The sequence below is a fragment of the Argopecten irradians genome, chromosome 15 (genome assembly GCF_041381155.1).
Source record: "Argopecten irradians isolate NY chromosome 15, Ai_NY, whole genome shotgun sequence".
Lineage (NCBI taxonomy): Eukaryota > Metazoa > Mollusca > Bivalvia > Pectinida > Pectinidae > Argopecten > Argopecten irradians.
In genome coordinates, this window is record NC_091148.1 from 30,580,154 (window position 1) to 30,598,412 (window position 18,259).

The 18,259-nt window shown below is 33.5% G+C and overlaps 1 protein-coding gene across 1 annotated transcript in view; it reads left to right on the forward strand.

The window, feature by feature from the left end:
- The first annotated feature begins 2,624 nt into the window (after nucleotides 1-2,624).
- Nucleotides 2,625-18,259, forward strand: part of LOC138309387 (solute carrier family 35 member F3-like) — a 33,884-nt gene continuing 18,249 nt past the window's right edge. Inside the window, exons 1-8 of the mRNA XM_069250575.1 lie at nucleotides 2,625-2,740; nucleotides 8,803-8,863; nucleotides 12,821-13,079; nucleotides 13,871-14,099; nucleotides 14,395-14,520; nucleotides 15,145-15,211; nucleotides 16,644-16,766; nucleotides 17,354-17,443. Of these exons, the coding sequence (XP_069106676.1) occupies nucleotides 8,848-8,863; nucleotides 12,821-13,079; nucleotides 13,871-14,099; nucleotides 14,395-14,520; nucleotides 15,145-15,211; nucleotides 16,644-16,766; nucleotides 17,354-17,443 (910 nt within the window). The 5' untranslated portion in view covers nucleotides 2,625-2,740; nucleotides 8,803-8,847. The remainder of the gene's footprint in view (nucleotides 2,741-8,802; nucleotides 8,864-12,820; nucleotides 13,080-13,870; nucleotides 14,100-14,394; nucleotides 14,521-15,144; nucleotides 15,212-16,643; nucleotides 16,767-17,353; nucleotides 17,444-18,259) is intronic.

Below are 18,259 nucleotides of genomic sequence, written 5' to 3' on the forward strand. Positions count from 1 at the left end.
CTGTACATACATAGTCTGGTCGCACAATAGACAATGGGTAGTGATATCACTTATCTATTGTTGTAGCCTATTATAGTAAGTTAAATGATGTGTATATGTTATTGATAGTTCCCATGTGCGGCCAAACACAATACCATGCACGCCACGAGATTTTACGGCCCTTTCGTTATCTTGGGTATGAAGAGTTGCTGTCACTTCGTGGAATTGTCATCTAGAAATATGTCTATATATTGATCGGCTTATAGAGCGTTCGCAGTTTGTTGTCAAAATTGAATTCTCTGTGTTTCCATCTATCTAGCGTTTAAGATAAAATCTTACTATCGTTGAGAAAACAAAATTTTGAAGAGAGAAATTATTTTGGAAAAAAAAGAGATAAACATGTTTTCGGTTTGCATTGATTTTGCAATGCCGTTCATTGGTTTATAAATAAAAATAAAGAAGCGCAAACACAAATTTCCTTACTGATATGATGATTTGGCATTATGAAAAATTCAATGCAGATGGTCTTATGAACGCTAATATTATTGAATTTCATTTATTGCTTAACAAGTTTTCTAAGAAGTATGACTTACAGAGGCAAATGCATTCTTGGGATTTAATGTCTATTTTGCGTAAATTGTAATTAAAAAAATCAGTTCAAATAGATAAAAAAGTAGTAGACGCGAGCAGGGATTCGAACTCGGGACCTTTTCGAAAACTAGCCAAATTTTTGTTTGAAATTTAAGTTAATTTATTTTAACCATTATTTCCATTGTTTTTTTATAAGATCCAAGAAGAAATTATAACCTGCCATTGGTGATGCATCATAATCAAAATAAGATATTTAATACATAATTATTAAAAAGTAATTGTATGACTTTTTGGGAAATGTGTATTGCATGTCGTGAACTTCTAGCTCATAGGAAGGTACACAAAGTGATATAAACAATTAGTTATTGTTGTTAGTTTTGTAATAATCTGTATTTATAAATGTTGTAATAACGTGTTATCAACAATTATCTATTTATGGACAGGTTTTTTTATCGACCTAGTTTTAATTTGGTCCTTGCGTCCTCATATATCCTCATTAGTTCTGTTACAACAAAAACATACTCTTCTGCTTTCCAGTGTACATGTATTATCGGCATAAGTCGACATTAATGGATCAATGTTCTATATAATGTTTGTTATATCGATGTTTACATAACCGAGAGCGTAACAATCCTCAGGTGCTTATCATTGTCATTTGCTAGATTTTAACGGAAAAAAGTTATTTGCTATATATGCAATTAAGACATATTTCCTTCAAAAACGTCAGCAGTATTCTCAATAACTTTTGGGTTTATGAATTCAAAGACAAAAATGGATGGATATTCTTCAAAGACGCGATGTAATGCTTATAATGTCATTTCGATAACTGAACTAGGTACTATTATTGGCATACATCTCCGTAATTTTATTTCCTTTTATAATAAAACAAATTGAGCTGTAGCGCATAAATCTCTTATCAAATAGTTCAGTGTTTGACCAATGAATGTGCAAATTTTAAATCATCTCGCGAAAATGTTGTGTATGTACAATTCTTTCAGTCTATTGAAAAATAACTTAAAAAATCTAGCCAATAAAAATGAGTCTAACAAATGAAATTAAATTACAAAAATATTATCTAATCCAAGTTATTACATAATCTAAATTAAATTACTATTTTGTTTTCGGGTAATGTCATCAATAGCAAAACAAAAACTGTTGATATAATAATGTGTATGATCTTCAGCAAATGAGTCCTAGATGTTGTATTACCATTGTATTTGCAATTCTGAGCGAGCAAAATTGAAAACATGGATATTTGACTCATACAAGTTAATGATAAAAAACATATCACATATAACACAAAGAAAAACAGCATTTTCATATATTTGAAGTAAAACTGTGATGACATCAACACTCCTCAATCTTCATTACTCGAGGTCACGATGGTGGGGACAAACAAGAACTGCGATATCGGTAAACAACGAAGTGGTTGTGAGTAATATTGATATACATGTACTTTATTGACAAATATAGTAACAAAGAAAGACATATGATACGTCCTTTACGCTTTTTACATCGATACTATTTTATCAATGTAATCCCAGTTTTTCCCCTCATCTATTTTGACAAGGATTAATTCCCGGGTTTCGCTGCTTACACTGTCACGTCACTTCCGGCCAACAACACACGCCTGGATACTTCCAGTTTTGTCAGCTTTCAGAAAAAATCATGAAATTTCTGAAAATTGTTCTGTTCTATGTATTAACTGCAAATATTATAACATTAAATTATCAATGCTGCTAGATGTCCTTGATACAATGTAGAAATGTTTTCGATGATAATTTACGATTATATTGAATTCTAATTTCTGATTAGTTCACCCCTTCTGCGTTAAGCTGTTCAGACCTGGTAGGATTGTCGCTCTTGATCTGATATCATCAGGCCAAACCAGCTGCCGGCGGCATCAATAAATTGAACTATGGATACTGCACACACAAGAAGGCATTTTAACAGTTTCCCGGAGACATCAGGTAGAACCATGATGTGTTTTATAGACATGAACGGAACCGAATCAACACGACAGCATACACTAGTGCATGTGTACTGATTAGGGCGCGCGTGCAATTAATCATACACACGGAATATATGACCTGTGCCATTCCTTGTTAGAATTGTGACATCAGATATAGATGTAATTATGTTTGTTACCGATTGGAACTACTTGCAAAAGGTAGGTGTGAGATTTAGGTTTTATTACCTGCAATATTGTATTTGATTCTAGAGCTGGTGTCTAGTATTTTACTATCACAGAGGCACAGTCTACTATGGCTGTATCAATATAAGTAGATAACATGATATTATCGATCGTGTCTAGGAAATCTGTCGTCCACTGGCCAGAGAGTGTAGGCTAGGTGTTAATTAACGTAGCGGGAGAACTTCATTATTGTTGACAAGCATATATATAGATACAATTATAGGAGGCATATAATTGTCTATAAGTATTCGCAGATTCAGGATTCATGATATACAGGATCCATGATTGTCAACAATTATTCACAGATACATATACAGGATCCATGATTGTCAACAATTATTCACAGATACATATACAGGATCCATGATTGTCAACAATTATTCACAGATACATATACAGGATTCATGATTGTCAACAATTATTCACAGATACATATACAGGATCCATGATTGTCAACAATTATTCACAGATACATATACAGGATTCATGATTGTCAACAATTATTCACAGATGCATATACAGGATTCATGATTGTCAACAATTATTCACAGATACATATACAGGATCCATGATTGTCAACAATTATTCACAGATACATATACAGGATCCATGATTGTCAACAATTATTCACAGATACATATACAGGATTCATGATTGTCCACAAGTATTCACAGATACATATACAGGATCCATGATTGTCAACAATTATTCACAGATACATATACAGGATTCATGATTGTCAACAATTATTCACAGATACATACACAGGATTCATGATTGTCAACAATTATTCACAGATACATACACAGGATTCATGATTGTCAACAATTATTCACAGATACCATACACAGGATCATTCAGATACATATACAGGATTCAACAATTATTCATGATTGTACATACATATACAGGATTCATGATTGTCAACAATTATTCACAGATACAGATACAGATTCATGATTGTCACAACATACGTATTCACAGATACACATACAGGATTCATGATTTCACAAGTATTCACAGATACATATACAGGATTAAAGATTGTCCACAATTATTCACAGATACATATACAGGATTAAAGATTGTCCACAAGTTATTCACAGATACATACATGATTGTCCACTATTATCATAGATACAGGATTCATCATGATTGTCCACAAGTATTCATTGATACAAATACATGATGAATGATTGTTCACAATTATTCATAGATACAAATACAGGTATAGAACATTTTTATGAATCTGGCAGTTAGAGCAGAACTAAAAAGTCTTACATTTATACGATTTGTGATAATGTTAATGAAATGCACATATTATACGGTAGAATGTCATTGATTCTCAGTCATAGGAAAGCATAAAGGATCAAAACACCAAATGTATCTGACCAGTATAACATTAATTCACCATGGTTTTATATATTAATATTCGCATTATCGGTTAAAAGATATACTCATATATACTGCATACAACTATCCTAAGAAAATGGTTGAGATCCCTGAAGTGGGTTTTCCTGTGGTTATTTTGCCGGCATTTTATTTTTCTGTATTGACTACATCCATGGTGAAGGTATTCCATGCCTCCACTATTTTATTGTCGAACAAATTATTTTATGTTTTGAGACAAACAGTTTCTTGAAGTGCATAACAATTGAAATAATTCAATTCCAAGTATTTTGTTTATTTCGAATAAATATATCATTACGTATTTAAGTAAGTGAGCAAGAATACCGAAGAGTTACCGTGTTCCCATCGATTTTGGGTTAATACGGGTTGACTGAATGATTTATTAACATTACTGAAAATGTTTACAAATGACCGTTTAGCTTATTATATGTCATCCCCAATATCCCAGGGATTACTGTCGATGTGTTTTATTCATAGTAAAACGAAAAGCATTTTAGGAGAAAAATGACTTATCACAGTCTACTGAAACTTTCTTTTCAAAATTATCAAGAGTGCGACCTCAAAGCAGTATAGTCATTCACAATGTACTGTTTTTGTTATTCTGATGACGATCACATTATTGTAGAGAAGTAATTGTCAAACGTTTTAATGCTACACTGCTAAGATATCAAGATGGATGGAAACTTTTTACGTCATTTGTATTATTGTATGTCAAAACATATTTTGATTTTATTCTATTTTCGGAAAGTTTATGCAGGTATTAAAGAGAACCATTGTAGCGGAATCAGTCTCATCGATTAGGAAGTTAACAATTCATTATAAATATTTCTATAATAGGACGACACCTAATTCAATCTCACTCAATGTCCAACTAGCAGTATAAGTATTCATTACAATGGAACATACAAATATATAAAAATATACAAATATGTAAGAATATATAAATATATAACAATACACAAATATGTAAGAATATACAAATATATAACAATGTGCAAATAAATACTGATACACAAATATATAATGGTTTACAAATATATAACCATATACAAAAAAATTGCATTACAAATATAAAACAATATAAATATATGTTATGATATTATATTCGATTAATTTTCACAATGATGACGACTGATTAGCTCTTTTACTGTATTGTAATGATGACTATGCACTATTATAAGATGACTAAAACTACCGGAATACAGATCGAAAGCAACGTCCTAGTGGAGAGCGATTAGAGTGACTTCCCCTGCAGTGTAATTCAATGGGTTTAGTCAGAGATACTCCGATACATTTTAATATTAAAATTTTCCGCGAAAATAAACGCATCGGAATATCTCTGACTAAACCGATTAAATTACACTGCAGGGGGACTCACTCTAATCGCTCTCCACTAGGACGTTGCTTTCGATGTCACAAGTCAGAAAGCGCCGGTAATTTTGGATGAAAATACTGCGTTCGACTATATAGACATCGTTTATATGCTTTTGCATGGTATGTTTGTGATAATGGATTATCGGAGGACTGATGCGTGACTATGACTCAAGAAAAAAGGTATACTATTGTTAAAAATAAGTTTAATCGAGGTGGTGGTAAAAATTCTACTATGGCGACTGTCGTCCCTTTCTGTGCTTTATAGTAAATATATTCCGATTGATTGATAATTTTTCAAATCTCGTATTTTCTGAGAGAAAAAAAAATCACATGACTGTCATATATACTCATCAGTCCATCCCAATGTATGGTAACGGGATCAAGCCGTGGTTGTTTGGTATCTACTTCCGGAAATATCGTACCCAAACAAATGAGAGGGGTACGTGCTAAATCGCTTTAAAAACTAGAACAGTGAAAGCTTAACATTTTAATATGTCCATCCATTGGACCAAGTCTCTTGGTTTGTATTCAAACATGTAACCTGGATGGTAATTCCGTACAAAACTGAGAAAAATGCGTGAGAATATGAACATATCTCAAGATATCGGATGCATTTCTTTAAGATAAGATGTTGAATGAAGAATTAGGATAGAACAAAAACTATCTATCACTTCAAATGTATCATAAATACATCCTGTGTGCCATAATCGATAATGTTTAGTGAGCATGTTATGACTATAGTGTACGTGTTTGGTACGTACAAAATTCCGGTTTGGTATTCATTAGTTTACGGTTTGGTATAACAACCTGGTTAAAAATTTGAATCACAAATAAAAATTTAGGATAACTTAAAGACAGTATTATTATTTCACGCAGTCAAATTAACATATTACACGGCAAGAGCCGATACATACTTATCATCATAGAAAACAATTATTAATTTATATACATGTAAGTTTGTGATCCTGTGTTTGGTAGCTGTAATATATATATATATATATATATCATGTAGCTTCGTCATATCAAAGTATATATCGGGGAAAGCCAGAAAAACCACCACACCCTATAACAAGTATGCAGCAATCAATTATTAAGGATTTTAAATACAAATCAAGTCTTAGACACTTTTATACTTCCATACTCATGCGTAATGTTTACTCATGGTATTTTTCTGGTTATAATCTCTCCCGTGATATTATCTACAGGGCGAAACGAACGATGCTTATTCAAGTGTTCATTTTTATGAAACAGCTTATATCCAATTCTCCATAATTTACTGGCTGTGATGTCATTTCAGTTGTTCGACTGCCCTACATCTATTTAAACAACATTCCTATTGAAAAGAACAAGGACGTTTATGAAATCATTAGAAAGACGTATCATCAGGAATTATATTTATCTGCTGACAATGCTAAAATATTCAAAATTATAAAAGCATAAAGTGTTTCGTACGAAAGTAGTCTGGTGAAACCAAAAAAAAGATTTCTTTCGTGCGTCCTTTTTTGCTCGTTCGTTACTTTGATCGTTTGTTCGTTCCTTCAGTAAATCAGATTTTATTATCCCGTGCGAAACACAGGGTCCAACTCAATGAAAATGGATGCTGTACTGTCATACAGTTTTTTTTGTATTTGGTGGATGGACTGATGAGTATATATGACAGTCATGTGATTTTTTTCGAAAAATACGAGATTTGAAAAATTATTAACAAAATCGGGATATTTACTATAAAACAGAGATCTGCTTTATAGTAAATACCCCGATTTTTTAATGACAACATCCATTTTCATTGAGTTGGCCCCCTGCGGTGCGAAACGCGTTTTCTGTGTATATATCAGACAAGTGCCCTAGTTGTGCCTTTTTTCTATTGCAAACCTTCCATTTCTGGTATTTTTTTGAGTCATGGAAACTAGTCAAAATACCAAATTTAATACTGTTTATTTTTGTCACCAGCTGTTTTTTTTCAGTTTTACAATACACGCATTAATAACTCTTACTTTGAGCTTGATATCTGGGTTTTCATACCAACTGTGAAGCGCGAGGATTATGCCACGCTTTATTTGCGGCTCCCTGTTTGTGATTAAAATTTAACTAGGTTGTTATACCAAACCGGAATTTTTGCGTACCAAACACTTTCACTCTAGTCATAACATGCTCACTAAACATCATTGATTATGGCACAAAGGATGTCTTTACGATAAATTTGAAGTGGTAGATAGTTTTTGTTCTATCCCAATTCTTCATTCAACATCTTATCTTAAAGAAATGCATCCGATATTTTGAGATATGCTCATATTTTCACGCATTTTTCTCAGTTTTGCACGGAAATACCATCAAGGTTACATGTTTGAATACAAATAAGGAGGCTTTATTCTCATTTTCACATACAATTGTTGGACATATTAAAATATTAAGCTTTCACTGTTCTAATTTTTGATAGGTTTCAATAAACAAATGAAATATTATCGAGTTTTTAAAGCGATTTAGTACGTACCCCTCTCATTTGTTTAGGTACGATTTTTCCGGAAGTAGATACCGAACAACCGGGGCCGGATCCCGTTACCATACAGGGCATCCGCCAAATACAAACAATATGACAACATCCATTTTCATTGAGTTTGTCCCCTATGGGACACACAGGTAACAATCTTAAATCTCAATCATAGGAACCAAGCAATCAGAGGTAAAAACATGTGACAATATGAATCATAACCACGGACACACAGGTAACAATCTAAAATCAATCCCAATCTGAATCACGCACTCAAAGGTTAGTTTAAACTTTATTTTATTGGAAACAAAAAATTCATGAGGTACACATACAACATAATAAAGATTCAGAAAAAAGTGATTTACACTTATGTAAATCTGTCTCCTTTTGGAATCTAAAGAAAGAAAAGAAAGAAATGGAAAGGTATTGGGGAAGAGAGAGGATTCAAGGAAAAGTGCAAGAAGGGATCGGCAATGGGGAAATAAGGGGAGAAGGAAATCACATGATGTGTTTGACAAGGAACCGTTAGTTATCCAGCTAACAGAGGACTCAAAGGTTAAAGTATAACAAAAGATTAATAATAAAGACTGCGGACAGAAAGTTCAAACCATCAAAGAATCTGAAAATACAAAAATAATGTTGTTCTTTTTTCTTTGAGGACAGTCACCCACTAAACCTCTATAACGCATTGGACTAGGTTGACAACGTAATTAGCATCTTTATTGTAATGTGGATAATAATAAGTGTAGTATTTCTTATCTTACAGGTGAACATCATGTATGAGACAGGCTCGTCGTGATTGGCAGTGGAAATGAGGACAAATACAGGTAAAGATCAGTCTCCTATTTATTGACTACCACTCCGAGTTCACGGATAGGCTTTGTTCGTTAGAAAAGGTTTTTTTCTGCATTTCCTTTCTAGACGAGTTTCATATAACATGAAAGAACATTTATTAGTATGTATTATGGTAACACAAAGAAATACGATTCCATCTGCTCCTGTTTTAATAGAGAAAGATTGCCATTCGTGTGCGCTGTAGCTTCGTTAAGATTTGGAATGTGTCCTCCAACTTGAGTTTTGTTTGTTTGATTAATTAACGTCCTATTAACAGCTATGGTCATGTAAGGACGGCCTCCCATGTATGCGGCGTGTATGGATCTCATCCCTCTCCACTTGACGGTCCCATGTAAAACTAGTTAAAGCAGTTAGCATTCAGGATAATGTAATACTTGGATGAAGTTTCCATTTGGTCAACATTAATTAAAGTCTGAAACCTGAAGAAAAAAAGAAACACAGAAAAAACGGACAGCATGTTTATGTCTTTATAGTTTCACTATAAGTAAATGGATACCTACCTTCAGTAACAATAGTGACTTACTTAACACTACATGTATTGTCATCACTGAAAAAAATGCGATTATTATTCTGTATCAGTATAAATTTATCTAAAATAATTAATCACATCGCTAAAACGTCCATGACACTATGCCCTATATGGAATTGAGGTAATAATTGCGCAAAAAACAAAACCAAAATAAATTATTTTATATGGATTTTAGTGTTAATTAGACATATATAAACATGATTTAACTATCAATTATTGTCCAAATGGTAAATGTAGCCTCTTGTGGCGACGGAGCATCTGTAACCGACTGATCGATCTAGCAATGAGGGAGAGAAACGACTCACCATAATATTTTTACAATACGCATGAGCAGTTCATTAACCTATATAATAGCACGTACCTGAGTAATGATTATCTGGATGAGAATCACGTATCCTTATCTCTGACGGTTTGTCTATTGAACAGATGTTCTGATATGTTCGCTGAGACCAGTACATCGTTCCACTGTATACCTGATATGTGCGGTTTGTCTATTGAACAGATGTTCTGATATGTTCGCTGAGACCATTACATCGTTCCGCTGTATACCTGATATGTGACGGTTTGTCTATTGAACAGATGTTCTGATATGTTCGCTGAGACCAGTACATCGTTCTACTGTATACCTGATATGTGCGGTTTGTGTTCTGATATGTTCGCTGAGACCAGTACATCGTTCCGCTGTATACCTGATATGTGCGGTTTGTCTATTGAACAGATGTTCCGATATGTTCGCTGAGACCAGTACATCGTTCCACTGTATACCTGATATGTGCATGTGTATACGTCCATAATGATTTCTGTTACTGCACTGAGATCGCTAAGTAGTCATAGGATGACTTATTTAGTTTCGGTGTACGACAAGACGGCTTCCCTTAAACGACATTTAATAGACTCACTTCCATATAGTAATACCGTAGTAGTCCTCGTCTTGATATATGTTTCCTCTTACCGATTGTTGGTTTTATTCGAAATTGATTGAATTCCGCCATGTTCGCGGTATATTTACTCGAACTAAAATAACCACGAATAGAGTGGAAATTATAATAAGTAATATAGAATGAATATCCTATTACTGTTAGACTTTGTGATATAGGCGAACATTTTCTCCCCGAGCGGATAATTTTCGAAGAGAAAGTCGGGAAATTGTCTCTCCACGAAATTAAACAATAACAACAATATAACACAAAAAACAGTCATATTGTAACTGGTTTTAATAATCAAAAGTTAAGGTTACAATGTTAAAAATGAATATAGTGAAAAATATTAAAATTCATAGATTGCAAATCAGATATCGTAATTTGTTTATTAGTTTACTATATATAAATTCACTCAGTATAACACATGAATTTATAAATAACATTGTATTTATGAAGAAATAGAATAAAGATATTTAAAATATGCAAGACCCCGTTAGCCTTTAAACTCTTATCGAGTAACCTATCGGTATTGGTAGATAGCAGTGAGTGACTAGAGTCAAACCAATCTTACTACAATACAGATCCTTATAACCATTCCGTTCAATAGAGGATCTGACAACATCACATAAGGAGTCATGTTCAGATAACCTTTGTATCACCTATACTTGCATTTTTACACCTAGCTACATATGCTACATGAAAATGTGATTTCGTCCCAGTATACCTATACATAAGCTACGCACACAAAAAAAATCTGACAAATTTTTTTTTTTCAAAATATTTCGTCTCGTGAAATTAACATTCGAGATTCTGCAGGCAACACACATCTAAGATCTGACGTATTCTATGTACTTCTCAAACTTATTCCCATCAATCAGAAATCATTCTAACATTGAACATTACACTTTGCCTTCTTCTATATAACTACTTACTAGTAACATGTTTTGACATGAATACATTGTAGGCAAAAGCCTTAAAGCAAAGGGAATATTAAACAAAAGCAAGATAAATCAAATCGGTTTTCCTTGCTGTGTAGAGATTGCAAAACTAGTAATCTGGATTTCAATATATGCTGTGGAATTCTTAGCTTCATTACAAATTAAACAGATTGTGATAGCATAGAGACCAAATGAAACCGGTTATTGTAATTAATCTGTTATTGTTTTTTAGGTCATCTGACCCGAAGGGTCAGAATGACCTATAGTCATCATGCTTCGTCCGTCTTCGTGCGCCATGCGTCGTATGTACACTTTGCATTTAAAACGCTACTCCTCTTAACTCTAGAATGAGTTACTTCCATATTTGGTGTGAAACATTATTGAGGAAGGACAATCATATTTCATATAAATAAGTAAGGTCTGACCCCTAAGGGCAGAGGGGGAGGCCACAAAAGGGGAAATTTTCTTAATTTAAGCTTTAAAATCCTACTCCTCATTCATCCTTAGGATTTCAACCATGTTTGGTGTGAAACATTATTGGGGAAAACAATCATTTCTTGTATAAATAAGCCTGGTCCGACCCCCAAGGGACTGAGGGGTGGGCCCCAAAAGGAGAAATTTTCTTAATTTTAGCCTTAAAATCCTACTCCTCCTTCATTGGATGGATTTCATCCATATTTGGTGTGAAACATCATTGAGGAAGGACAAAAATATTTTCTATAAATGAGCTTGCTCCGACCCCCAAGGGACTGAGGGGAGGGGCCCCAAAAGGGGATTTTTTTTTAATTTTAGATTCTTGATTTGCTGCAGGTGTGGATGGGGAGGGAGAGGGTCGTTTTTGGGATTATGTAATGGTGTCCATTACAATGAGTGCTTGTTTTATATTTAAAATCCTACTCCTCCTTAACCCTTGAGTAAATTGTATCTATATTTTGTATAAAACATCATAAGGGAAGGGGTATCATATATAATATAAACTTGTTCGGTCCGACCTCTTGTGACAGGAGCAGGGCTCAGAAGGGGGAATTTTGATGAAATTTGGCTTTATAAGCCAACTCCTCCTTAACCCTTGAGTGGATTAATGTATCCATATTTTGTATGAAACATCACTGGGGAAGGACAATCATATTGTATATAAACGACCCTTTGGGACGGAGGAGCAGGGCTCAGAAGGGGGAACTATATGTGAGGACAATCATATTTTATAAAGGATCGAGGTAAGACCTATGGGAATAGAACGGCGGGGGTCCAAAATGGGAGTTTTGCTGAAATCTGGCTTTAAATCTGACTCCTCCTTAATCCTTGAATGGGTTACAACTATATATGGATGAAGGGCTACCAAGTTTGTTCAACAAATGACATTTACTTATTTCAGAAACTTACATATTCAACTAAGGAGTTCCTTGTATTGTTTATATTAATCGTTAACCAATACTTTATACTGTGACTTTGTTGTTTTGTGCCATGAGTAGATGACCGTTAAGGCCCATGGGCCTCTTGTTTATGAATAATACCCTTGCCTTCTTTTACTCTATCCCACAGAGAGCTCCGAACATGCCATCATTGATGCCTCAGCAAAGTTCCGAAATATCATCCTCAGTATTTTCCTGATGACCACAGTTGCTGTCAGCTGGATTCTTGCCACCCAGTTTGCGCGGGAAACTTACATACCTGGAACATTCGAGGCGCCATTTTTGTTAATGTACATTTGGACTGGATTGCTGATGCTGTTTTATCCTCTCTTTGTTTTAGCGAGATATGTCTATAAGAACAGGGAGAGCAAGCCATTAGAGGAATTCAGGTAATCTCGGGTTTTGTTAAAGTAATCTCAAGTTAATCACGCTTCACAATGTCATTCGTCATTTGCTATGTTGTTGGCTGATTTACTATCATAGCGTATTGGTAAGATCATACATTTAGCAAAACTTATGTTGCTTCAATAAAAAACTTTGCATACAAAACAAAATGTGTTTAAGAAAGATTTTATTGTAGCAACATTACATACAAAACAAAATGAACTACTTAGTATAAAATGACAGAAGGAATTGCCTTCATATAGTGTTGGTTTAGTGAATTATAATGCTACTGTAACAGTCTAGTTCATCATACCGACCACATTATACCAACCAACACAGGAGTAGTCTCCCTTGTTAAGTAATGAGGACATTACAATCTGATATTTTAGTGTATAATTTGTCATTAGCTTATAACTTTTCCACTTAACACTTACCGTTCCGAGAATTTCTTTTTCCTTTATTGGAAATATTTAGACGACGATATTTTCAGCATCCACATTTTGTTTATTCTTTTAAAGCTACAATCTACTAAGAGTTTTATCAGATTCTATAAACCATGTTACATATTTTAAAGGCTCTTATTAACATCCATACACTCATTTGACGTTTAAACAAACGTTTGAATTCGCGTTCCCATGCTAAATTACGTCAAACCATAATAGTTTAAAGTAATAAAGGTCACGAGCCCCTAAAAACGAACTTCCTGTATTCTTTTGAAATTCATTATAGTTCTGAAGTTCTGACGCACTTACGATTTTCCTTTAATCTGAATTCTTATTTTATCGCGTGTTTTCAGAAACCATCGACAACTTTACTACACTGACAGTGAGCGACGAATACGTCAGTATGTAGGTCTGACAGCAATGTTTTGTGTCCTCTGGAGCCTGATGCAATTCACATACATCCGGGCACTTGATCCCAAGCTTCTGTCACCGACAGGCGTCGCTGCGCTTTACTCGACGTATCACAGCTTCGTATATTTGTTATCTTGGATCGTATTGTTCGACAAATTTGTCGCTTTAAGGGTGAGATGAAATGTTATTTAAACAAAACTAAATACTCGATTTATGCCGCCTCAGAGTAAAAATCTTTACTAATTCAAAAACAACGTTTTAAATGGCAAACATTAATAAACATTATTGCTAATATCTGTTCTTATTTGTTGGAAAATACCTTACCCCAAAATATTTATTTTACGTGATCAATAAATATTCAAGAGATTACGTTCAAAAGTTTAACCGATGGTGATATATACTTCATTTTTTCAAGTCCTCAAGAAATAAACATATTAGGAAAACTTTTGTTTATCTTCTGTTTTAGATTTTAGCCATGATTTTTTCTATATCCGGTATGGTGCTTTCTGCGTATGCAGGCGGATTTGGTTCCTCATCTATGTGGGGCGTGGTTCTCTCTGTATCTGCGTCCGCAACTATGTCCGTTTTCAAGGTTAGAAATCCATTAGTTAGAGTCTATAATCTCATTTTGATATCACAATATACAAAAATATATTGTATTTAAGCATCGAATGTATTTATGTTGGCATTCAAAGCCATTATGAAGATTACTATGTAATATACAATACACTTTTCTATAGTAATAGAGTCCTTATTTCGTATGTTCGAGCCCTTGAAATGTTGACCGGTTACCATTGAAATGATGATTGCTTACGTCATCATTACGTCACAATTATTAGTACATAATTCACATAATTATGAATCCATTCTTTGTAATATTTTATTTCAGAACTAAAATGAGTAAATTTATTTTATATGCAACCATGCATTATATAATTATATATGTTTAATGAAGGAGATTTTTCGTATTTGTATAAATAGCAGAAGGTATAACCAAAACATTTTCCGAGTTTTCGGTCAACATGTCTTATGTTGAACTCTCGGACCTTACGGTACATGTTGCCTTCGGCGTCCGGCTTCAGGCAGCTGTTTAATCCTCTAGTTCAACATAACACTTGACCTCAAATAAAGTCAACAAAATTATTCATCTACATTTGTATATGATATTTAGATAGTGTTGCTTCTCAGTATTTATTGCATATATTTGTCGTTTCAGGTATTATATAAAAAGTTTCTCGGAAGCCCTGATTACGGACAAATTTCTCTTTTTACAACTATTGTTGGTAAGTTTTCAATGATATGGTTGGATTCTTCTTGCTGCGGTTTCTCAATAGTATGTATGCTGAAAAGTGAGTTTTGAAGTTATGCCTGAAATTATGCCCAACTCCCCTCATATTAATTTTAAGTAAAATTGTAATGACAAGAAAAAGAATTATGTTTCAAATCTTATGTCAATGCTTGTAACAAATGAAAAGTCGTTCATTTTACATGTTTTCGTTTACACATATAACAGTTAGAATTGGAACATATACGGATCTAGCCTAACTTTAGTTTGATAGAAAGCAGATTAACCAGACGGCTTTACATAGCCATTGTACGAACACAAACAGTATTAACTGCTGAAGAATGGCTAAGTACCAGTATAGCAAAGGAATCCATGGTATATCTCAGTTTCAAGGTCTTTTTGATGTTCATTGAGACACAAGTCGATTTTTTATTGCAAGAAATCGCAAACTCTAATGCCATTGTTTATCTTTAGATAAAGAAAATACCCGTATCAATTAAAAGCATTACAAAGTGAATGACAAAATTTGTGTCAAATAATTGCAATCATTTCCATTGTAACTATAGATAAATTGAGTATTAACATATTTGTTCTCGGTGTATCAGTGATATATGATCTAATTACATGAACCAATGCATTAATACAAATACTAATATGAAGTAGAAACAAAATAACAAATGGAAAGATGAAAAATAAAAGAAATATGATAATGCCATATGTGCCAGTAAACACTTACCTATCATGGGAACACATTGTTATGAATTCTTCACAGATGATGTTTGTGATGTTTTTGATAATGTTTGTGATGTTTTTGATGATTTTTGTGATGTTTGTGATGTTTGTGATGATGTTTGTGATGATGTTTGTGATGATGTTTGAGATGTTTGTGATATTTTTGATGCTGTTTGTGATGATGTTTGTGATATTTTTCATTATGTTTGTGATGTTTGTGATGATGTTTGTAATATTTGCGATGCATCAATTAGGTTGTTTCATGATAAAATACCCTATACAAAGGGTGATTACTGCGTTATGTTTCAATCCATGTGAGAAGACAGTGTGTCATATCGTGTGTATTAAATGCTTAGAATAAATTTCATTTTTGGAACTTTTTTTACTTACCGCCTCTTCGCTGTTAAATTGTCGATATTTACCTTTTCTGGTGTTATATCTAAGTCGTTATTTTAGAAATTTCATGGGGCTAAAAATATTTTTGCAATCCATATAGATATTATCAAAAAGTTTGGAAACCATTTTTTCATAACCTGATGAAATTGAAAACTCGTAACGCAGAGGTATAAAAAATCGACGAGTCACAAAATCTTAAAACAAAGAAGAAAAGTAATGACCTTTTCGCCTAACTCTTGTCGGTAGTTTCACTTTTCATATCAGTCCTGTATATATGACTTATGACTTTCCTTATTTTCCAGGAGTCGGTAATGTATTATGCCTTTGGCCAGTGGTGCTATCATTATGTATTACAAACACAGAGTTGGTCACGTACGATTCCATCCCGTGGGGCTACATCATTGGATCAGCCGTCTCAATATCTGGTAAAATTCAAACTAATATCGTCTAATTTCCACATCACGTGATTTGAACAGTTCCAGCCCCTTAGATGCTTTATTACATGTAGTGAAGAAATTTCCAGCTAGCACACAATGCAAAAATGAATATTGGATATTACTTTTCCTTTTTCATCAAATGACATTCCTCGTCCTATTTTATCCTTTGATATCACACAGATTATACCCCTAAACCAACTTTTGTGGCGCAAATCGCAAATGTAAGCCGCCGCGAAAAGTTAAAATTAAAAGTTTACACATCATTTTACTTAAAAATCAAATCGCTATGAACATATCTTTGGTCATGAAAACGCCAAATTACGTTAGCTTACAGTTAAACCTTCAAATACATCTGTTATCGTTTTCTCAAAAAATGAACCATGCATTTATTAATGCTATTTTGTTATTTCATGAACCATTTGAAGGCTTTGACTAATGATATCTGAGGGACTATTGATATATCTAAGGGGTCAATAACGACAGAAAACTCAAAACATTCCCGAATCGCAGAAATTATTTTTAAAGCGTAGCGTGAAATGAATCATGCACTAAAATTTACTATTTTGTGTTTGCAGTGCTCCATTCGCTTATTCATTACATCGAGCCGATCCTACACAGTGTGTTTATGGGTCTAGGATTTCTCCTCGGACTCATTCTGAGTGCACGTAAGATTACCTCCACTGTTAAACTAATTATTCTTATTACAGAGTTATCTGCTCTTGCGTGAAAACCGATGTTAAGATACCAAAGTTCATGAGCAAATGAAACAGGATTTTTTTAAGTTGTTTTATTAAGACACTTCAGTGAGAATTGAAATATAAAATGATTACGTCACAGTGGACACCTACTTTCAAGGGAGCTAACTCTGTAATATGCTAAGACGGAATATAATTGCATGTGATTTAATTTTTGTATTTTGTACAACTTCGAGTTCCAATCAAATTATACGAATCGAAGTAAACTATTTCCATGTAAACGAACACTTACCTCAAAAATTTCTATTGGGTTTTAAAAAGTTTTAGGACTGCAGTAAATCATATCTGCTACTTCCCCGGTCGGAATGTAATGGAATGTTTTTTAGTACTTACTATTTCTACGTTACCAAGACTTCATTGTTTTTACTTACAAGTCAACTATAGGAGTTTCTTAAAAGTTTTCGCCACGATTCGTCACGCATATGTATAGTAGAAATATATGCCTCCAAATCGAGAAATTTGATCGTCAAAAAAAGTATTAATGCATAAAAACACGACATTGAGTCGTTGTAAAAGTTTTGATTTGAAATGCAGGAAAAGATGTGTCCGCCAGTCAAATCAATATATATATATATATAAATGTATCATCAGATAAGGGGAGATAATACAAATAAACGTTATAATAAATACTCGTAGGTTTTTAAAAGTTGGTTTTTCGTACATTGTTTTGAATGTATATAATAATTTATATTCAGAAAGTATTTCAATCCTTGATCTGTTATGTTT